The sequence below is a fragment of the Salvelinus sp. IW2-2015 genome, linkage group LG23 (genome assembly GCF_002910315.2).
Source record: "Salvelinus sp. IW2-2015 linkage group LG23, ASM291031v2, whole genome shotgun sequence".
Lineage (NCBI taxonomy): Eukaryota > Metazoa > Chordata > Actinopteri > Salmoniformes > Salmonidae > Salvelinus > Salvelinus sp. IW2-2015.
In genome coordinates, this window is record NC_036863.1 from 12540748 (window position 1) to 12564541 (window position 23794).

General features: G+C 42.3%; 1 protein-coding gene across 2 annotated transcripts; it reads left to right on the forward strand.

The window, feature by feature from the left end:
- The first annotated feature begins 10974 nt into the window (after positions 1-10974).
- Positions 10975-23150, forward strand: kptn (kaptin (actin binding protein)). Of its 2 annotated transcripts, none has more exons than XM_023968063.2 (12): positions 10975-11331; positions 11493-11575; positions 13005-13089; positions 13338-13392; positions 15409-15487; positions 15573-15646; positions 15725-15831; positions 16087-16206; positions 17200-17263; positions 17563-17698; positions 19594-19767; positions 22636-23150. In XM_023968063.2, exons 1-12 carry the CDS (start codon positions 11121-11123, stop codon positions 22789-22791), a joined length of 1344 nt encoding a protein of 447 aa, XP_023823831.1. In that variant the 5' UTR covers positions 10975-11120; the 3' UTR covers positions 22792-23150. The 2 variants fall into 2 exon arrangements, with proteins under 2 accessions (XP_023823831.1, XP_023823832.1); XM_023968064.2 differs by having other exon boundaries at positions 22641-23150.
- Positions 23151-23794: the final 644 nt, after the last annotated feature.

Here is a 23794-nt window from a genome sequence, read left to right on the forward strand (position 1 = left end):
GGTGGAGGAGGAATAATGGTCTGGGGCTGTTTTTCCTTGTTCGGGCTAGGCCCCTTAGTTCCAGTGAAGGGAAGTCTTAACACTACATCATACAATGACATTCTAGACGTTTCTGTGCTTCCAACTTTGTGGCAACAGTTTGGGGAAGGCCCTTTCCTGTGTCAGCATGACAATTCCCCCGTGCACAAAGCGAGTTCCATACAGAAATGGTTTGTCGAGATTGGTGTGGAAGAACTTGACTGGCCTGCACAGAACCCTGACCTCAACCCTGACGAACACTTTTGGGGTGAATTGGAACGCAGACTGCGAGCCAGGCCTAATCGGCCAACATCAGTGCCCGACCTCACTAATGCTTTTGTGGTTGAATGGAAACAAGTCCTGCAGGAATTTTCCAACATCTAGTGGAAAGCCTTCACAGAAGAGTGCAGGCTGTTATAGCAGCAAAGGGGAGACCAACTCCATATTAATGCCCATGATTTTGGAATGAGATGTTCGACAAGCAGGTGTCCACATACTTTTGGTAATGTAGTATATTTGGCCTATAGGCCTATAATATTGAAATAAAAATGACTGAATTGAGTCCATGTTTAATATATTGCATGAATCAAAAATACTATTCCCATTAAATTCTAAGATAGGGTCAATTCAGGAAGAGGGGGACATCATAAGAACTGTGACAGCTTAATCCTGACATGTTTATTTCTTGGTCTGACAAGAGAAAATCAAAACCATTATTACTAAGCCCTTGCAGAGAAACCACATGATCAAAATCGCCTCACTTTATTGGTGTGACATCATAGAGAGGGGCAGAGTAAGCTTAAAACAGGAAGCTCGCCCCTGAAGCACACAGTAAGATCAGTGACAGCTTTTTAATCAATTTTGACGTTAAACGTTATAAAACTGTCATAAATAATGCACTGTGCCAAACTGTGATGTAAATGTGGATACTTATACTGGTGCATCAAAATACATAAAACAAGTTGCCAATACTATGTTTACATTTTGTAATTCTGTCATTTTTTTAGTTGCCCCGCTTTACTAACCATAGCTAGCTAAAGTAGGACAGCATGGAGTAGCTAAATTGGGACAGACTTATATGCTTTTCCAATGGAGGAAAGAGATCCAGTTTACATTTGGGACCCCCGGCTCTGGTTCTTGTAGTACTATAACCTGTTCATTTTTTCTTGTAGTACTGTCAGTGCTTGATTTTGGCAGGAACTCACCAGCGCTGAGTACCCGGCACCTCAAATGTTCTACTGCTTGAACTCCTGTTCCTCTTCATAGGTCAAAAGTATTGTGGAGCTCCTGCACTTAAATATAAACAGTACCTGCACCCAAAATGAGTACCAGAACCTATTTCAGTCCAAGTCAAGCATTGACTACTGTTATTTGTACTGTTATTAGAGTGAATTCAGAAAAAGTGGGACACTTTTTGCATTATTGTCTTCTGTAACCTTGTCAGACATCTTTCCAACATGTTAGCCCAACACATGATACATTTCTGAAATCCTCAGATGTTTCCTAATCACATAAATTGACTTGAATTGTCATTCATTGGTGTACAATTAGGGCTATAAAAATGGCCCACTTTATCTAATCTGCTGTCCCAGTCTACCAAATGCGAACGGAAAATATGGTTTTAAATCAGTGTACACAAATGGGTGTGTCATGACTCCTGTCAATATGATATTAACATTCGTTTTTTTGTGTGATTAGGAAACATGTTGAAGATTTCAGAAATGTATGTGCTGGGCTAAAATGTTGGATAAATGTCGAAAGCGGTTTCAGAAGACAGAAATTCATCATAAAATGTTACTTTTCAATTTCTAATTAAAATTTGAAACTCAATGAGAAATGATTTCAAGTTGATACACATATTTCTATTACTTTGGCCTCCAATTACAACGTTGATGTAATAACTATACTCAGAACCAAGATTTTATTGATCAGTTCTTTCGACCTTCGATTTTTTGTTATGGGCCAACATTGTTAAATTATTTAATATTCGTTTAGTTTGTTCTGTCACAAACACGTATTTTTGCGGGGTTTTCAAGAGAGATATATATTTTTGGTAGAGTTATGTGGGCCTCCCTAAACTGCATTTTAATTTTGAATATTGTTGACAATGAACATTTTTACAATAATTTGACCAGATTAAGCCACAACAAAACATGTACCTTCATGTGACACAAGGTTCAATGTAAATGTAAGTCATATAAAAATGTTCTGAGTCCCTGATTTAAAAAGGAAGATGATTGTGGCACAATCTGCAATATTTTATTCTGTTAAATTGTCATTTCAATTATATACCCATTCTCGAAGAATATAACCTATGCTTTATGAGCATATTACAACTTGTCACCCAAATATCCAAAGTATATTTTTTGGTTTATAGCCTGGCTGAAACTCAGGATTGTGGCTTCAACTTTGATTCTAAATTGAATCTCAAGGTTTTCAATCAGTTCTTGAACAGGTGCATCAAACAATGAATTGCTATTCATAAAATCAATCCTTTCACATATTCATTGACCCATCAGCAAAAGATTACAGTGAGCTGTAATAAACCAGTGTAAAAACAAACACACACACACACACACACACACACACACACACACAACACACCACACACACCACACACACCACACACATCACACCACACACACACACACACACACACACACACACACACAGCACACACACACAAAACAACCCCACAAAGCTCATTTTAGTTTACATTCATAATATGCTTTATCTGAAAAGATCTTATCTCCAGATAAAGGCAGGAAAGAGAGAGCAATCCATTCAGTGGCTGAGAGAGAGAGAGAAGATAGAGAGAATGAGCTATCAGCTAAAAGAGAAGTAGTCTACAGACAACTTGAACAGGGAGACAAGGAGACATAATGGTATGTAAGTATAAAGACAAACAGACAGACAGGTGTTAAGATGTACAGACAGACAGCCATCCAGACAACAGACAGACTGAAATTAAGGAAATAATTATATTTTGCACCTACAACTCAAAACAAGAAAAGTTACATCAAGAAAATATTTAACAGAGACAGCCGAGACTAATCACCAATCTCATGGAACGAGTAAGACGGAACAACCACCATGTTTTGTGGACTAACATCATTGACTTATGGAACTGGAGAGACTTAGTTAAGTGTCGGTGGAGAGATTTAGTTTGCTATTTTGTTATGTCTATTTTATGTTGATGTATATTTTTTGTAACCTTTATTTAACTAGGCAAGAGAGTTAAGACAAATTCTTATTTTACAATGACAGCCTAACCCAGCCACACCCTCCCTACACCGACGACGCTGGGCCAATTGTTCCGCCACCCTATGGGACTCCCGATCACGGCCGGTTGTGATACAGCCCGAGATCAAACCAGGTCTTAGTGATGCCTATAGCACTGAGATGCAGTGCCTTAGACCGCTGCGCCACTCGGGAGCCTTGGTGTGTGTGTGTGTGTGTGTGTGTGTTGTTGTGTGTGTTGTGTGTGTGGTGTGTGTGGTGTGTTGTGGTGTGTGTGTTGGGTGTGTGTGTGTGTGTGGTGTGTGTGTGTGTGTGTGTGTGTGTGTGTGTCAGTGCCAAGGCGTTTGTCAACAGTTGAATCCAAGAAAATATTAACTACGTGGTTGTGGGTTTTGTCTTTTTGGAGATCATGGTGGACGAATATTTGGACAAAACAATCATTTTAAGGCAGGATATTTTGTGAAGAAAAAATGTGTTTTTGCTAAATTAACATTTGATAAAATCCACTTCTGTTTAAACTTTGGACATTATATTTTATTGACAATTAGCATATATTCAGTGTCTATACTGTAGCCATACAGATGGTAAGACAGGCAGCCATGTTAGATTGTGAACAGATAGTTCTGCAGCTTCAAGAGCAATTAGGGAATTGAGGACTGAGCCCCTGTAATCCTCGGTCACATGCTGCTAGTTGCCACACCCCCCATGCACACACACACACACACAACACACACACACACACACCACACACACACACACACACACACACACACACACACACACCACACACACACACACACACACACACACACACACACACACACACGCCAAACTACACTACGGGAGAGCTTTGGGATTGGAATTGTTGAAGAATTGCATTAAATACAAAGATGGTGCAGTTAGAGAGAGAGGTAGACGGAAACAGATTGAGGACAGAGAGAATGAGGTGATAGAGAGAGGGAGATGGAAACAGATTGAGGACAGAGGGAATGAGGTGATAGAGAGAGGGAGGGGGACAGGTAGACAAAAGTGATCAAAGAGAATCAGGTAAAGCGATCGAGAAAGAGAACAAGAGAGAGGAGGGGAGGAAAAAAACAGGCTAACTCTGAGAGATTCAGAGTTGGAGGAAGGAAGAACAAGGCGACAGAGGGAAGCGGGGTAGGAAAGAGATGGGGTGAGGAGGGGAGATGGAGGGAGGGATGGAGAGAGGCAAGAAGGTGAAGGGGTAGAGATGGTGGAGGAGGGTGCGGGCCATGTCCCCACTGACACACTGCAGTGGTTAATCCAGATTACACTGTCTAAAACGTGTTGCCTAAACCAGTAATACAGAGACTGCTGTCAGCCCCAATCACTCACACACACACACACACACAAATCTCATACGTGAAGACCTGGTGCTCAGCCACCAGTAGCTCAGCACAACAACCCCCCATTACCCTTGCACCCAGGAGATATACTGTACCAGCTGGCACCAACCCGGGAGCCCTACAGACTCTTCTAGAAACACTGGGACATGGCAACATGTCAGAGCCTCTGTCCCTGGTCATTTCCATGTAAAAGGACCATGAGCACCAACATGTGAATTTTATAGGAGCATATCAAATTTGGTGTCAAATGAAAGCTAGGAGTCTATTTTTTAAGAAATGAAGGCATAGATAAGTTTTTCTATGACTTCATTAATTAGGAATAGGCAAATGCTTTGATTTCTCGTCACACAGATGGAAAAAGGGGTGTTAAAAAACATGTATAGAAAATGTCTTAAACGGTATTAGAAATACATCAAACAAAAAAATGTGTTGAAGTAAAGTCATGGGACAATGGGAAATAATAGTAGTCACAAACCACAGTTGCAGTAGAGCACAGTAGAGCACAGTACAGTAGAGCATAGTAGAGTACAGTACAGTAAATAAAAATAGAGTAGAATATAGTTCCCTACAGTAGAGTACAGTGGAGCACACGAGTAGAGTACAGTATAATCTAATCTACTCTACTGTAATGTACTGTACTGAACTATAGCATACTATACTATACTCTACTTTGTTTTACTGTACTGTGCTCTACTGTGTTGTACTGTGATGTCCAAACTTGTGAAACATAGACATCTATGATTGGTACAGATTTGGTCCGGTCTGGACCAACCAAATTTGCTCTTGTTTGGGGGCGGGGCTCATGTAGAGAGTGAGAGTGACATTGATAATTATGCATCTCTGTATAGTACAGATCAAGGACCCATGATATCATTCTGTTACAGTCATTCTTTTAGATTGATAGATTTTTAAACAACTCAAGGTGTCATATCTTAGCTGGCCTGGCACCCCATTATTTCTGCAGACATCTTTGAATCTGTAACGGCATTCCTCCTCCTCTTCTGACGAGGAGAAGCGAGAAGGATCAGAGGACCAATGCGCAGCGTGGTTAGTGTTCATCTTATTTAATAATAATCCAAAACTGAACACTTCAAATTACAAAACAACAAAGTGAAAACCGAAACAGTTCTATCTGGTGCAGACACACAAAGACTGAAAATAACCACCCACCAAAACCCAACAGAAAACAGGCTACCTAAATATGGTTCCCAATCAGGGACAACGATTGACAGCTGACTCTGATTGAGAACCATATCAGGCCAAACACAGAAATAGAAAATCATAGAAAAACGAACATAGACAACCCACCCAAATCACGCCCTGACCATACTAAAACAAAAGACAAAACAAAGGAACTAAGGTCAGAACGTGACAGTACCCCCCCCCCCCCCCCAAGGTGCGGACTCCGGCCGCAAAACCTGAACCTATAGGGGAGGGTCTGGGTGGGCGTCTGTCCTCGGTGGCGGCTCTGGCGCGGGACATGGACTCCACTTCACCACAGTTTTTGTCCGCCTCCTTAACCGCCCCCGTGGCCTCTTACGAGTGGCGATCCTCGCCGCCGACCTTGGCCTGGGAACCCCAATAAATGGGCTCACAGGACTGCGGGACGCCACTGGACTGAAAGGCACCTCTGGACTGAGGGGCAGTTCCGGACTGAGGGGCAGTTCCGGACTGAGGGGCAGCTCCGGACTGAGGGGCAGCTCCGGACTGAGGGGCAGCTCCGGACTGAGGGGCAGCTCCGGACTGAGGGGCAGCTCCGGACTGAGGGGCAGCTCCGGACTGAGGGGCAACTCAGGACTGGCGGGCGGCTCTGGCAGCTCCTGACTGGCGGGTGGCTCTGGTAACTCCTGACTGGCGGGCGCCTCTGGCAGCTCCTGACTGGCGGGCGGCTCTGGCAGCCTTGGCACCACTCCCCCAGGCTGGATAACTACTCTAGCCCGGACCCTCCAGAGTGCAGGCACAGGTTGAACCGGGCTGTGGGTAAGCACTGGAGATCTAGTGCCTACTACGGCACCTCTCCCTTAGGCTCCACTCCCACATTTGCCCGGCACGAGCGGAGTGCAGGCATAGGACGCACTGCACCCTCCCAGCACCCCGGAGACACAGCACGCAGAGCCGGCGCAGGATACCCTGGACCGAAACGGCGTACCGGAGACCAGACACGCTGAGCAGGCACCATACGCCCTGGCTGGATGCCCACACTCGCATGACACTTTCGGGGGGGTGCCCTATAGCGCACCGGGCTATGGGCACGTACTGGCGACACTGTGCGCTTAACCGCATAACACGGTGCCTGACCAGTAACGTGCTGCTTATAATAAGCACGAGGAGTGAGCTCAGGTCTGCTACCTGGTTTAGTCCCCCCCCCAAACAATTTGGGGGCTGCCTCTCGTACCTGCCGTGCTGCCTCCTCATATCGCCGCCGCTCAGCTTTCGCTGCCTCCAGCTCTGCTTTGGGGCGGCGATATTTCCCAGCCTGTGCCCAGGGTCCTTCTCCGTTTAAAATCTCCTCCCATGTCCAGGAGTCCTGTGTTCTTTGCCGCTGCTGCTGTCCTTTACCACGCTGCTTGGTCCGGTTTTGGTGGGTGTTTCTGTAACGATCTGGGTGTCGTGGGTGTGAAGTCAGGCGCAGGAAACAGAGAGTTCAAGATAGTGCTCTTTAATGCACACACGGTGGACATAGGCCACCTCACGAAACACTGGGTGCTGAAAAACAAATGCCCCAAACATGGGGACTAAAACAGTCCAGCAAAACCCACGAACAGGAACAAACACGTTCGTCTCCAACATACACAAATGTTACCACAAACAATCCCGCACCAACTCACGCCCTGACCATACTAAAACAAAAGACAAAACAAAGGAACTAAGGTCAGAACGTGACAGAATCTTAATTCTGAGTTAATATTTAACAGTCTTTGGAAAACGTAATTAAATAAAAAACTGAGGGAGATTTTAATGTCATTCTGTTACCAAACTTTCCATCTGCACTATTCCTCAAGTGAATGTGTTGAAGTCAAATTTCCAGTGTCAATTGTTCAAAGTAGACTTCTTCATATAGACAATATATACAAAAGTATGTGGACATCCCTTCAAATTAGTGGATTCGGCAATTTTAGCCACACCCGTTGCTGACAGGTGTATAAAATAGAGCACACAGCCATGTAATTTCCATAGACAAACTTTGGCAGTAGAATGGCCTTACTGAAGAGCTCAGTGACTTTCAACGTGGCACCATCATAGGATGCCACCTTTACAACAAGTCAGTTCCTCAAATTTCTGACCTGCTAGAGCCGTACCTGCCATGCTAGAGCTGCCCCTGGGGCGGCAGGTATCCTAGTGGTTAGAGTGTTGGACTAGTAACCGAAAGGTTGCAAGATCAAATCCCCGAGCTGACAAACTAAAAATCTGTTGTTCTGCCCCTGAACAAGGCAGGTAACCCGCTGTCATTTAAAATAAGAATTTGTTCTTAACTGACTTACCTAGTTAAATAAAAAAAATGTAAATGCTGTTATTGTGAAGTGGAAACCTCTAGGAGCAACAATGGCTCAGGTGTGAAGTGGTAGAGGGAGAGAGAGAGGATAGAGAGGATGCTCACAGAATGGGACCACAGGGACCACAGAATGGGACCACAGGGTGCTGAAAAAATTCAAATAAATCATCTGTCCTCAGGTGCAACACTCACTACTGAGTTCTGAACTGCCTCTGGAAGCAACGTCAGCAAAAGCCAAGCAGAGCAAGGGAAAAAACTACTTCAAGGTCTCAGAGCGAGTGACGTCACCGATTGAAATGCTATTAGCGCGTACCCCGCTAACTAGCTAGCCATTTTACACCGGTTACACTAGACCCCTTAGTTCCAGTGAAGGGAAATCTTAACACTACAGCATACAATGGCAATCTAGACAATTCTGTTTCAGCATGACAATGCCCCTGTGCACACAGCGAGGTCCATACAGAAATGGTTTGTCTCGAGATCGGTGTGGAAGAACTTGATTGGCCTGACCTCAACCCAATTGAACACCATTGGAATGAATTGGTCTAATTTCCCAACATCAGTGCCCAACCCCCCTAATGCTCTTGTGGCTGATTGGAATACAAGTCCCCGCTGCAATGCTCCTGCATTAAGTGGAAAGCCTTCCCAGAAGAGTGGAGGCTGTTATAGCAGCAAAGGGGGGACCAACTCCATATTAATGTCCATGATTTTGGAATGGAATGAGATGTTTGATGAGCAGGTGTCTGCGTACTTTTGTTCATGTAGTGTAGGTGTGTGGTTTGAAATCAATGTTATTTGCTTGGCATAAACATTTTAAAGTGAAAAAGTGAGTCTAAGCGTCACTCTGTTACTATGGAATTGCCCCTACACCCCCCTACATTTGGACCCCAGTTACCCCACGTATGTTAATGTGTGTCAATCTTTCAATCAATGTGTCATTTTGGAGTAATTTTTATTGTAAATAAGAATAGAATATGTTTCTGAACACTTCTATGTTAATGTGGATGCTACAATGATTAGGGATAATCATGAATGAATCGTGAATAATGATGAGTGAGAAAGTTACAGATGCGCAAAGATCATGCCCCCAAAACATGCTAACCTTTCACCATTGCCAATAACAGGGGAGGTTAGCATTTTTGGGGGGGTATGATATTTATGCCTCTGTTGCTTTCTCACTTACAACTACTCACGATTTATTCATGATATGTAATCATGGTAGTATCCACATTAAATGTAGACGTGCTCAGAAACATATTAGACTCTTATTTACAATAAAAGTTACTCCAAAATGACACAATAAATTATTGACCATTATTTTATATTGGGCACAACATAATCCGAAATGTAACCAAAACAAACTGCAAATGCATCCAACAAGTTTGTAGAGTCACAAGCTTGATGTAGAAGTTGCATACTAGGAATATGGGACCACATACTAAACTTTTTGACTAAATTTAACACGCTATAAGTGAATTTGTCCAAATACTTATGATACCTTCAAATGGCGGGAATAGATACATAAAGTGTTTTAATTTTTCAATGGTGAAACAGATATGTATGAAAATACCCTTAAATAAAAAGTGACAGTGTGTGTGTGTGTGTGTGTGTGTGTGTGTGTGTGTGTGTGTGTGTGTGTGTGTGTGTGTGTGTGTGTGTGTGTGTGTGTGTGTGTGTGATGAGTCAGAGGTTGCTGTCTGAGGTGACAATGTGGTTGACTGATTACAGTGGACAGTAATCCTGCCAGAAGATTCCCCAGGTGGTATTATGGGAACTGGGAGTTTGGCACAAGCTATTCCTGAACTGGGAGAATATACTACCACATGTGATATCACTGTCTGTACGTACAATATACCTACAAGACCCAATGACACACATTACACATTTTCTCAGCAGGAATTGTCCAATGTCCAACATCTGTTTCCTGCTTTATCCCAATCTCTCCTAAAGAGACATACACACAGAGGGTTGTGTAGTAGATATAAGATATATTTTGTAGTATATACAAGATACAAGAGCTTTCAATACTATTGATCATGAAATATTGTTTCAAATTTGTCTCAAGTTTTAACCACTGCATCCAAGGTGAATGCATGAGATACTACTGAATAACCAAACAATGTGTAGATTAGATGTGACCTGTGAGGTATGCTCTGTTTAACAAAGCCAGTGAGATAAAAAGAAAGAAAGAAGCCTACTCAGACGAGGACCCGCAGCGGACATTATTATAATATTTTTTTAAACTTTATTTAACTAGGCAAGTCAGTTAAGAACAAATTCTTATTTACAATGATGACCTAGCAAAAGGCAAAAGTCCTCTTGGGGGGGGATAAAAAAAAAAATATATATATATAGGACAAAACACACATCACGACAAGATAGACACCACAACACTACATAAAGAGAGCTAAGACAACAACATAGCACGGCAGCTACACATGACAACACAGCATGGTAGCAACACAACATGGCAGCAGCACAACATGGTAGCAGCACAAAACATGGTAGAAACATTATTGGGCACAGACAACACCAGTAAGTGTCCACACAAGTGAACAGTATTTGAGGACACTAAATCCAAAAAATCAATATATAAACTGAACACACAAACAGATTACTTTTATATTCCAAGCCAAGAGACTAGTATGCATGCCGTTGTTTTGCTTATGGATGTTCATATTTATAGGCGCAGACAGGAATATCATGGATTTGTTTACAGAGTTGTTGCTGACACCTAGTGGTTGACGTTTACGTACTGCACTGCAGCGACTGAAAGGCGAAGTGAAGTGATTGGTTGAAGACATCCACGCTGATTTGCTAGAAATCGTGACATTTTTTCCCTATTGGATCATTTTACTCGTAGTTCCTCCCACACCCGGATGTTGTGTTTTTGGGCTGCTTGAATGGTGATGGAGGATTTTGGATTCTTGGCATAGGCTGGTGTTTTGCACAAGTTTAAGGCAAATTCGGATTAAATTAACTGTATTTACTACGTCACGAGGATGCTGCGAGAGGGGAAAGAAGCGTGTCCATTCGTGGAGGACAGTTTCAGCCGCTTTCTGTCCCAGAGTAACATGTACGGACTCTGTCAGGCTGGAGAGCAAGAGTTACTCGCCGCTACTCTGAAAGGCAAAGTGGTCTGTTTCAGGTACCAAGACATCCAACAGAAAATCAGACCTGTTGCTAAAGAGGTACAGTTCACCTACATACCAGGTGAGGATAAGATAACTAGCTACAGAATTTAACCTGCTACGGTTGCATTCTTGTTATGGCTGCATGCATTGCAACGATTCATGTGTTGTGTATGTGTGTACAAAATGTGTTGCTAGTGAACTTGCTAATGTGTGTCTGTCTGTCGTTTTCTGTCTCCTCAGTTGATGCAGAGATTGTATCAATTGACGCTTTCAACAAATCTTCACCGAACAGGGGGCTGGTCGTGGGAATAACGTTCATCAAGGTATGCTTATATCCCCTACCCTTCTCCTAGTGAACACATCTGTACACATACAGTGCCTCCGGAAAGTATTCAGACCCCTTGACTTTTTCCAAATGTTACGTTGCTGAAAAAAAATTAATATTTAATCCAATCTACACACAATACCCCATAATGACAAAGTGAAAACAGGATTTTAGACATTTCTGCAAATGTATTACAAATAAAAAACAGAAATACCTTATTTACATAAGTATTCCAGACCCTTTGCTATGAGACTTGAAATTTAGCTCAGGTGCATCCTGTTTCCATTGATCATCCTTGAGCTGTTCCTACAACTTCATTGGAATCCAGCTCTGATAAATTATATTGATTGGACATGATTTGGAAAGACACAACTGTCTATATAAGGTCCCACAGTTGACCGTGCATGTCAGAGCAAAAACCAAGCCATGATGTCGAAGGAATTGTCCGTAGAGCTCCGAGACAGGATTGTGTTGAGGCACAGATCTGGGGAAGGGTACCAACAAATTTCTGCAGCATTGAAGGTCCCCAAGAATATAGTGGCCCCCATTGTTCTTAAATGGAAGAAGTTTGGAACCACCAAGACTCTTACTAAAGCTGGCCGCCTGGCCAAGCTGAGCAATCGGGGAAGAAGGGCCTTGGTCAGGGAGGTGACCAAGAACCCGATGATCACTCTGACAGAGTTCCTCTGTGGAGATGGGAGAACTTTCCAGAAGGACAACCATCTCTGCAGCACTCCACCAATCAGGCCTTTATGGTAGAGTGGCCAGGCAGAAGCCACTCCTCAGTAAAAGGCCCATGACAGCCCGCTTGGAGTTTGCCAAAAGGTACCTAAAGGACTCTGACCATTAGAAACAAGACTCTCTGTTCTGATGAAACCAAGATTGAACTATTTGGCCTGAATGCCAAACGTCATGTCTGGAGGAAACCTGGTAGCATCCCCTACGGTGAAGCATGGTGGTGGCAGCATCATGCTATGGGGATGTTTTTCAGTGGCAGGGACTGGGAGACTAGTCAGGATTGAGGCAAAGATGAACGGAACAAAGTACAGAGAGATCCTTGATGAAAACCTGTTCCAGAGAGCTCAGGACCTCCGACTGGGCCGAAAGTTCACCTTCCGACAGGACAAGGACCCTAAGCACACAGCCAAGACAATGCAGTAGTGGCTTTGGGACAAGTCTCTGAATGTCCTTGAGTGGTCCAGCCAGACTCCGGACGTGTGCATTAAGCCACACAGTAGCAAAATTGAAAATTAGTGTTTCATGGGAAAGTTCAGATAGTACCTCTCTGTTTTGGGATGTTTTCTTACGTTTCGTGTCTACAGAATGATACGACTAGGATCACTTTTCTCTCTCTCTCTCTTTGGTAGATGAAAGTGTGTTCACACATCACTGTATCCATAACACTTGTCTTCACTCCTCCCCCCCAGGACTCAGGTGACAAAGCCACTCCATTCCTCAACATCTACTGTGACTACGAGCCAGGGTCTGAATTCAACCTGGAGTCCATTGCACGTGAGTCATCGCATCACCTGCTGCAGTAGAGTTACATAGAACACACATTCCCTTCTTGTATTCACATGGTTTTACAGGGTAGTGTTCATTAGGACCACGTAGTAAAGTGTTTCAAAATGTTGTACGGTGGAAAACAAAATTGTTCAGATTATACCTCCCAATTTCACCCTGTTATGAACCAGTTTCTTCTGTTTCGTGCCTAGTGAACATGACCCTGATTAGAGCTTGTTTCTTTATCCTCTTCTTAGAGAGCTGTCTGAACCTGGAGCTGCAGTTCACCCCCTTCCAGCTTTACCACACAGAGTAAGTACTGTACACACTACAGTGGGCACCTATCTAACTGGCCTACACAACTTTAGACATAGTTTATACTTCTTTGACTCCTTTCAAGGCCTACCACACATTTTAGGTGCACAATGCAGTTTCAAGTTTTAACTTCTTATAGCTGCAGGGGCAGTATTGAGTAGCTTGGATGAAAGGTGCACAGAGGTGCCCAGAGTAAACGGCCTGCTCCTCAGTCATAGTTGCTAACATTTGCATATTATTATTAGTATTGGATAGAAAACACTCTGAAGTTTCTAAAACTGTTTGAATTATGTCTGTGAGTATAACAGAACTCATATGGCAGGCAAAAACCTGAGAAGTTCCACTTCCTGTTTGGATTTTTTCTGGGGGTGGCAGATTTTCAACCAAGCTCTCATTGAAATTACAGCGAGATATTGATGAGTTTTCACTTCCTACGGCTTCCACTAGATGTCAACAGNCTAGATGTCAACAGTCAATAGAACTTTGTCTGATGACTCTAATGTGAAGGGGGGCCGAAGGAGACAGGAATTAGTCACCACTGCCACGAGCTGACCATGCTTTGACCACGCGCGTTCACGTGATAGGCAGCTCCGTTCCATCGCTCAACTGAAGTCAATCTAATTCTCCGGTTGGAACGTTATTCAAGATGTATGTTAACAACATTCTAAAGATTGATTCAATACATCGTTTGACATGTTTCTACTGACTGTTATGGAACTTTTGGACATTTCGTCACGTTATAGTGGACACGCTTTGTGACTTTGGAATTGTTTACCAAACGCGCTAACCAAAGTAGCTAATTGGACATAAATAACGGACATTATTGTGGACCTGGGATTCCTAGGACTGCATTCTGATGAAGTTCATCAAAGGTAAGGAAACATTTATCATGTATTTTCTGGTTTCTGTTGACTCCAACATGGCGGCTAATTTGGCTATTGTTCTGAGCGCCGTCTCAGATTATTGCATGGTCTGCTTTTTCCGTAAAGTTTAAAAAAAATCTGACACAGAGGTTGCATTAAGGAGAGGTATATCTATAATTCCATGTGTATAACTTGTATTATCATCTACATTTATGATGAGTATTTCTGTTGAAACGATGTGGCTATGCAAAATCACATGATGTTTTTGGAACTAGTGAATGTAACGCGCCAATGTAAACTGAGATTTTTTTATATAAATATGAACTTTATCAAACAAAACATACATGTATTGTGTAACATGAAGTCCTATGAGTGTCATCTGATGAAGATCATCAAAGGTTAGTGATTAATTTTATCTCTATTTCTGCTTTTTGTGACTGCTATATTTCGCTGGAAAAATGGCTGTGCTTATTGTGGTTTGGTGGTGACCTAACATAATCGTTTGTAGTGCTTTCGCTGAAAAGCATATTTGAAATCGGACACTTTGGTGGGATTAACAACAAGATTACCTTTAAAATGATATAAGACACATGTATGTTTGAGGAATTTTAATTATGAGATTTCTGTTGTTTGAATTTGGCGCCCTGCACTTTCACTGGCTGTTGTCATATCGATCCCGTTAGCGGGATTGCAGCTTAATGTCATGCGCACAAGTAAAAGTGAAATCCCTTTTTTGCCAGCTCTAACCCCAACAATGTAGTAATCAATATCAATGCAGTACTAAAAATAACAAAGTAGAACAAAACTAAGACAGAAATAAGAAGAACACGAGCAGTAAGTAAGCTATATTTACAGGGTCAGTTCCAGTACCATACAATGTGCAGGGATACTGGAGTGATAGAGGTAGACATGTACAGGAGTAAGGTGATTAGGCATCAGGATATATGATAAACAGACTAGCAGCAGCGGATATGATGATTGTATGTGGTGCGTGTGTGTGGAGTCAGTATAAATGTGTGTGCATGAACGACCCAATGTATGAGTCGAGATTTTAAAATTTAATGTATAAAAAAGCCTGGCATGACGATAGTGTTTGTCACTTCCTTACATTGTTAATGACATGAATAACAACAGTATGTAACTGTTCCAGAGTGCAGTGCGAAGATGGATGCAGTGAGACAGTGTTTCTGCTCAGTGGTCATGATCAGAGGATTCATCTTTACAAGGAGGTAAGCCTATGTACCCGTGTGTGTGTGCGGTGAGATTTGTAATGTTTGGTGTGGGAGTCTAGTAAACGTATCTTCTCTGCAATAGAACGCCTCCCTTCACCAATTTGAAGAGCAGCCAGTCGAGAGACTCTTCCCTGAGCTACAAGAGCTGCCCAGCAAGTTAGTTTGTGTATCCTCTGTCTGCTGTTCTCTCAGTTGTGCGTGTGTGTGTGTAATCACTGTTCCCTCTCTTTGCAGTGTGTTGTGGCTTGATGTGCTGAGTATCCCCGGCGGTCGTCGTCTCTCAGCCTTTGGCTGTCAGAACGGCTGCGTTGGGCTGGCTCTGGTGGACCAGACTGGACCTGGTGAGGACGGCCTATACACAACATACACTAAATCACTATAGGATTGCGTCCCAAATGGCACTCAATTCCATATTTAGTGCACTACATTCGACCACAACCCGTAGGGCTTTGGTTAAAAGTAGTGCACTATATTTAGGAAATAGGGTACATAGGGAATAGGGTTTATATGGGGAATAGGGTGCAATTTGCGACACAACCTATGATTTGCTGATGTACTTTCCTTTCTGTGTCTTCACATGCGTCCGCGTGGATTAGAGATTGTGCAGAGTTGGCGGGTGCAGCAGGACAGTCCCATCTCCACCGTGCTGCTCTTCCCTCTGCATTCCCGGGCAGAGCCGGCGGACCCTGAAAGGGCAGGAGAGAAGGGAGGGGACGGTATGGATGAGCAGCACCGATATGACCTCTGGATATTGTTGTACCCAAATGGCAGTACATTCCCTATGTAGTGTTCTAATTTTCTCCAGTGCCCATAGGGCTTTGGTCAAAAGTAGTACACTATATAGGGAATAGGGTGCCATTTGCGACATAACCTATGATTTGCGGCTGTACTTTCCTTCCAAAACTCTGGATGTGTTCAAGAGCATCATTCTGCTCAGTCGCTAATCACCGACTGACTGAGCAGACTGACTGATCTACCTATAATAACAAGCAGTTATTTTGGATGCAATGAGATTTGTAGATCCGTGTTTATGCTCCGTGTGACAAAATTATTAGATAGGAGGAGAGAGCATTTGGTCAGAACCATTCCCTAGCCTACCAGTGGACTAGGTGGAGCTATTGGTATATTGCAAATTCTATGCAGATGTTGCACCGTCCTACAGTTACCCTACACATAACAACAAATCCATTCAGATTATACCCTAAATAGCAGCCTACCTGTTGGCTTTTGGTCATTGTAGCCTTTCTTTCTCATTTCACTTTTCATTCTGTCATTTTAATTCCAGCTTCCATTGATTAGATATCCCCTAACTTGCTTGCCACACAAGCAGAGCAGCAATGCAATTGTCTTTCTCTCTCTGCGTCAAGTGCAAGGATCAGAGCACGTACCTTTTTTGCAACTTTTTCCAAATCATCAATATAGAGTCACATCATGCAGCCCTTATGTTTTGATTTCTAAAACATTTCCAGTTTTTTACAGGCCTAACACAAGTAAATCAACAATGGATTTTATTGTGATGGTGTAGGCTATATTATTAGATTTTGTTCAACTTTTTAAAATGTAGCTGTTCCAAAGGCACGCAGCTTGTTTGCATGGAAGCCCGTATATGCTAAACATTTGCTCCATTTGTAATAGAATTACCCTCTGACAACATTTCATGACCGCCACAACCATAAGAAACACAATTTTTGTCTCCACACTTTTCTCAGACATTGAGATCGTTGGTTACAACCTCCTGGTGACCAGCAGTATAGAGATGGCCGTTGTGTACAGGTCAGTATCACAGGCCTATTAGAGACTAAGAATACATGAATAAAGAATGCAAGCCATTTGCGAGAGGTGCTTACTAATGGAACATTACCTCAGAAATCTTATTGCAGTGGTAGAATGCCAGTCATTTGTTGAAAAAAGCTTGTTCATACTGACCTCTGTCGTGGTCAGTAAGGATATTCTATTTTGTACTGGTCAGTGTTTTGTGTTCCCTGTGTGGTGGGTGCTCTTTCTAGTCTTCGGGTCAATGTGTGGTCAGTTAGGTTTCTATGGTCAGAATGGTCAGTACATTGTGCTCTCAGGGATGTCCAGGAGTATGGTGTGAGTTGCCATGCGTGCCTCTCGGAGAGTGACCAGTGTGACGCAGTGCTCTGTGCGCTGGTCACAGACCTGGACTTTGATGGACAGAAGGAGCTGTTACTGGGAACCTATGGACAGGTGAGTTTGTGGGGCTTCTCATAAGGGGCAGAAGGGCTATGAGCAAAAATAAATAAATAAAATACAGTGCATTTGGAAACTATTCAGACCCCTTCCCTTTTTCCACATTTTGTTATGTTACAACCTAATTCTAAAATGTATAAAACAAATAAAAAATCTAACAAATACCCCATGATGATTAACTGAAAACTTATTATTTTTTTTTATTTTTTTTTGCACATTTATTAAAAATAAAAAATAAAAACTTTATTTACATAAGTATTCAGACCCTTTGCTATGAGACTCAAAATTTAGCTCAGGTGCATCTTTTTTCCGTGATCATCCTTGATGTTTCTACAACTTGATTGGAGTCTACCTGTGGTAAATTCAATTGATTGGACATGATTTGGAAAGGCACACACCTGTCTATATAAGGTCCCACAGTTGACAATGCACATCAGAGCAAAAACCAAGCCATGATGTTGAAGAAATTGTCTGTAAAGCCCCGAGACAGGATTATGTCAAGGCACAGATCTGGGGAAGGGTATCAGAACATTTCTCCAGCATCGAAGGTCCCCAAGAACACAGTGGCCTCCATCATTCTTAAATGGAAGAAGTTTGGAACCACCAAGACTCTCCCTAGAGCTGGCCGCGCTGCCAAACTGCAATCGGGGGAGAAGGGCCTTGGTCAGGGAGGTGACCAAGAACCGGATGGTCACTCTGACATAGTTCCTCTGTGGAGATGGGAGAACCTTCCAGAAGGACAACCATCTCTGCAGCACTCCACCAATCAGGCCTTTATGGTAGAGGCAAAGATGAACAGAGCAAAGTACAGAGGGATCCTTGATGAAAACCTGTTCCAGAGCACTCAGGACCTCAGACTGGGGCGAAGGTTTACCTTCCAACAGGACAACACAGCCAAGACAATGCAGTAGTGGCTTCGGGACAAGTCTCAATGTTCTTGAGTGGCCCAGCCAGAGCCCGGACTTGAACACGATCTAACATCTCTGGAGAGACCTGAAAATAGCTGTGCAGTTACGCTCTCCATCCAACTTGACAGAGCTTGAGAGGATCTACAGAGAAGAATGGGAGAAACTCCCCAAATACAGGTGTGCCAAGCTTATAGCATCATACCCAGGAAGACTCGAGGCTGTAATGGCTGCCAAAGGTGCTTCAACAAATTACTAAGTAAAGGGTCTGAATACTTATGTAAATAAGATATTTCAGTTTTTATTTTATTTATAAATGTACAAAATTTCTTAACCTGTTTTTGCTTTGTCATTCGGCTCCCGCTCACAACCGGCCGTGATTCGAAGTACCATAGGGCGGTGCACAATTGGCCCAGTGTCATTAGGGTTTGGCAGGGGTAGGCCATCATCATTTTAAATAAGAATTTATTCTTAACTGACTTGCCTAGTTAAATAAAAGAAAATACAATTATAGGGTATTGTGTGTAGATTAATGAGGACATTTAAAAAAAAAAAAATTTTTTTTTTGAATAAGGATGTAACAAAATGTGGAAGAAGTCAAGGGGTCTGAATTCTTTCCGATTGCACTGTACATATCCCTTGATGAGATTAGTACAAAAATCTAACCTGATCATAACCGAAAACGATTGACTGATTACTCCATTGATTTACTCCATTTGTCAATTTTTATATTTTTGCTTTTGCTCCACTCTTGGATGTTATTCGGTGTGTTTTTAAAACTACTCATCCAAATCATGATTCAAATCAAAAGCCGAATACAACAGGTGTAGAACTTACAGTGAAATTCTTACTTACAAGCCCCTAACCAAAATGCGAATAAGAAATAAGTCACAAGTATAGACCAGCAGTACAATTACAGTCATTGTGTGGGGGCACCGGTTAGCTGATGTGCTGAGGGTTTCCTTTGCTTCTGCTCCTATAACTCAGGAGCTGCTTTGCTACAAGTTCCAGCAACCAATGAGAGGGACAGAGGAACAGTTCCAACTGCTGTGGAGGCGGAGCTTCAAGAGCCCCTTGCTGTCCATCATTTACTTGGATTTGACTGGAGATGGGCTGAGAGAGCTGGCGATTCTAACACTCAAGGGGCTACACATACTACAGGTGCATTATCATGGAGTGCCATAGCACGGAGTGTAGTCCCTATAATGCATTTTACGTTTACATTTTACACTACCGTTCAAAAGTTTGGGGTCACTTAGAAATGTCCTTGTTTTTGAAAGAAAAGCACGTTTTTTTGTCCATTTAAAATAACCTCATTGATCAGAAATACAGTGTAGACATTGTTAATGTTGTATATTACTGTTGTAGCTGGAAACGGCAGATTTTTTTATGGAATATCTACATACGCGTACAGAGGCCCATTATCAACAACCATCACTCCTGTGTTCCAATGGCACATTGTGTTAGCTAATCCAAGTTTATAATTTTATAAGGCTAATTGATCATTAGATAACCCTTTTGCAATTATGTTAGCACAGCTGAAAACTGTTCTGATTTAAGGAAGCAATAAAACTGGCCTTCTTTAGACTAGTTGAGTATCTGGAGCATCAGCGTTTTATGGGTTCGATTACAGGCTCAAAATGGGCCAGAAACAAAGAACTTTCTTCTGAAACTCATCGGTCTATTCTTGTTTTGAGAAATGAAGGCTATTCTATGTGAGAAATTGCCAAGAAACTGAAGATCTCATACATCGCTGTGTACTACTCCCTTCACAGAACAGCTCAAACTGGCTCTAACCAGAATAGAAAGAGTGGGAGGCCCCGGTGCACAACTGAGCAAGAGGACAAGTACATTAGAGTGTCTAGTTTGAGAAACAGACGCCGCACAAGTCCTCAACTGGCAGCTTCATTAAATAGTACCCACAAAACACCCGTCTCAACGTCAACAGTAAAGTGGCAACTCCGGGATGCTGGCCTTCTAGGCAGAGTTCCTCTGTCCAGTGTCTGTGTTCTTTTACCCATCTTAATCTTTTCTTTTTATTGGCCAGTCTGACATATGGCTATTTCTTTGATCTGCCTTCTAGGCAGAGTTGCAATCTGATGTTATTTTAATGGACAATAAATGTGCTTTTCTTTCAGAAACAAGGACATTTCTAAGTGACCCCAAACTTTTGAACGGTAGTGTAGTCATTTAGCAGACACTCTTATCCAGAGCGACTTACTGTTATTGCATTCATCTAAAGATAGCTTGGCGTTTTACAACAGGATGTGCAAATGTTATTACAGAAATATATGTACTGTATCCAGTGGCGATTTTAGCATGTAAATCTTGGGGCAAACAAAATAACATTGGGGTATGCATGCCAACAAAGCCACAACACTAAACAATACATTAATTGCACTATAATGTTGACCAACAGTTCCCACAAACTGTTAGGGCCTACATAAAGCTGTCCCAACAGCAGTCCCAACATCTTACCACTGCTACACCTGGCTATGAGCGGAGCCTTGTTTGGCAGCGAAACAGTTCATTTAGTCTTATTTACTGACTTTTTAAAAAACATAGCTGATATGGCTGACTTGCTTAAACACATGTGGTTTCTACTGACAATTGAGATGTACAAACTATGGCATAAGTGGATGATGAGCGGATAAGAGGCGATCCGTAATTTTGATTAAGACATTAATGAGTGAGCTAGGATAGACATAGTCAATATAACTATTTGTTCAGCACTTTTTAAAAATATACAGCGACAGAATTCAGAACATGGGCCGTTCTTACAGTATTCTCCCTGTACACCAAGTCAGAACTGTATGATAAATAAAGGGGGCATATAAGCAGACAATGAAAGCTCTTACAATATTTGATAATTACATTTCTTTAAAACAGACTATAGGCTACATGTGCACCACCAAGTCAGAACAGTCGGCTAAATTAGGAGTGGAAAATTGCCCAAACTTGCAATTCCGATTCGGATGACCGTTCAAAACGTATTTTCTCAGTCAGAGCTTGTTTTTTTCCCCCGAGTTCCCAGTTGTCTTGAACTCACTGAAGTCTGAGATTTCCGAGTTTCCAGTTGTTTTGAGCGCGGCAGAAGTCATGCTGGATTGAAATCATGGCCAATGTTGAATGTTTATCCTTTTAAGTTTGGAAAAGAGGCCCTTAAACCCAGACTTGGACTACACACCCACTCCACGGAATATCAGGCTAGTGATTGCTTTGCAATGCTTGCAGTTAGCCACTGATTCCTTCCAAACCCCTCATTGTTGAAATTGCGATTTCCAACTTGTGTAATGTTTATGGTGTGAGCACCGATACGTTTTATCTATAATTTCTCGTCATTATTTATCTTCATATGACAAGGATTGAAAAGGATTTGCCAGTAGATTGTCAACTTGATTCATGATGATGACTGCTAGCTAAGATTTTGAAAGTATGTTGTTGACATGATCAGTCCAATCAAAGCTACTGTAGATATAACGTGATTTGATGTAATTTTATCTGTGGCCAATGACCTTGAGCCTTCTTGGATGGGAACTTCTAATGTAACTCTATGGCAGTACCTAAGTGGCTTGAATTTTTCAGCTCTACCCGTAGACTTTGCGGTGACGTAGTGTCCCCATGAGTGACAACACTGAGCCAATCACGGCGCAARTAGAGAACATTACCAACCCCTACACTCCGTATTTTCCGCTGGTTGCCCCACAACCACAGAAGGCACTGAGCAAGGTTGAAACACGTGCATTTTGGAGCTGCCTTACTCAAGAAATCAGTTTGTAATGCGACTGTATTAAGTCAATTATTATTTAAAAAAAAATGGTTTTACATTGTTTGCAAACTGATATGTGACACGTATTAATGCCAAAGTAACATGCTAAAAAAATTATAAACAGGTGGGGCTCAAAACAGGTGGGGTTCTGCCCCACATGCCCTGAATGACGAGTCACCACTGACTGTGTAATCTCTTTCTCTCTCCCACTTTCTCTCTTTCTCTTCTTTCCATCTTTTCCCCTCTCGTCCTCTCTCCAGCACAGTCTGACCAGCACTGCTGACTTGGTCCTTCAGCGACTGGCCGACAGGGGGTCAAAGCTGACCCCTGGCTCGGAAGTTCAGCCAATCCCAGAACGGAACACTGAAGAGAGGGATGCTGTGACCAATGAGGAGCAGAGTGCCCCATCAAAGTGAGAGCCAGCTGTTTTTTTTTGTTGTTTTTTTTATTTCTATTTTAACCTCTATTTAACTAGGCAAGTCAGTTAAGAACAAATTCTTATTTACAATGACGGCCAAACTCGGAGGACACTGGGCTAATTGTGCGCCGCCCTATGGGACTCTCAATCATGGTTGGATGTGATACAGCCTGGATTCGAACCAGGGACTGGGGTGACGCCTCTTGCACTGAGATGCTGTCCCACCTGGGTTACCTGTGCCAATAATGACAGTTTTACCATGAAGTATCTACACTTACAACATCATGCATTTTTTGTTTGATGTTGCCTAACATGTAATATTGTCCATATATGTACACAATAAATTAACTAAATATGTTTTTTGCATTATTGTCAAGAAGCTTGCATTAAGGTCTCCGTAATTTTGTCAAGACCTGACAGGACTGAAAAGAGCTAAAACAACAAATTCACTGACAAGCTCTCATTTTGTTCATGAAGTAAGTATTTAGTAATTTTACGGTGTCATACAGCACATTGAAGCAGATCATTTTAATGACTAGGCCTAGAATTTCATGCACTCACCTGGAATGGGTCAACGTATAAAAAATGGTTAAGTAAAATCACTATTAGTCCTAAATTAATTAAATCCTGTATTGACTTATACCTAGTATGTAGTTACATTATTTCAAAACTCAATGCAAGTTCACACCTGTCATTTTGGTATATGAAAGTTGGTGTAAGAAAGTATGAAGACAGTAAATTTAAAGTGGTTTGGTCCATTTCTGGGGTGAACAAAAGCGTACCTCCATTTTATTTGTACATATTTTATTCACCTGCACCTGACAAACTGCACGATGAACTTCACCACCTTGGGTACGGCTATTTTGTTGGTAAAAGTGTGTTTGCTCCACTCCGGTTAGAAAGTAGTCAAACTTGTTCCATGTGAACTTTTCATGTTTCAGGTCAAAATGTGCTTTATTTATCCTATGCGCGAGTTGGCTATCAGAAGGATCACACTATCA

Coding starts and splice junctions, on each gene's coding strand:
- kptn (XM_023968063.2), top strand. CDS start 11,121: ATGCTGCGAGAGGGGAAAGAAGCGTGTCCATTCGTGGAGGACAGTTTC. Junction 15,647..15,724: donor CTACAAGAGCTGCCCAGCAA/GTTAGTTTGTGT, acceptor CTCTCTTTGCAG/TGTGTTGTGGCTTGATGTGC. Junction 16,207..17,199: donor AGGAGAGAAGGGAGGGGACG/GTATGGATGAGC, acceptor CACTTTTCTCAG/ACATTGAGATCGTTGGTTAC.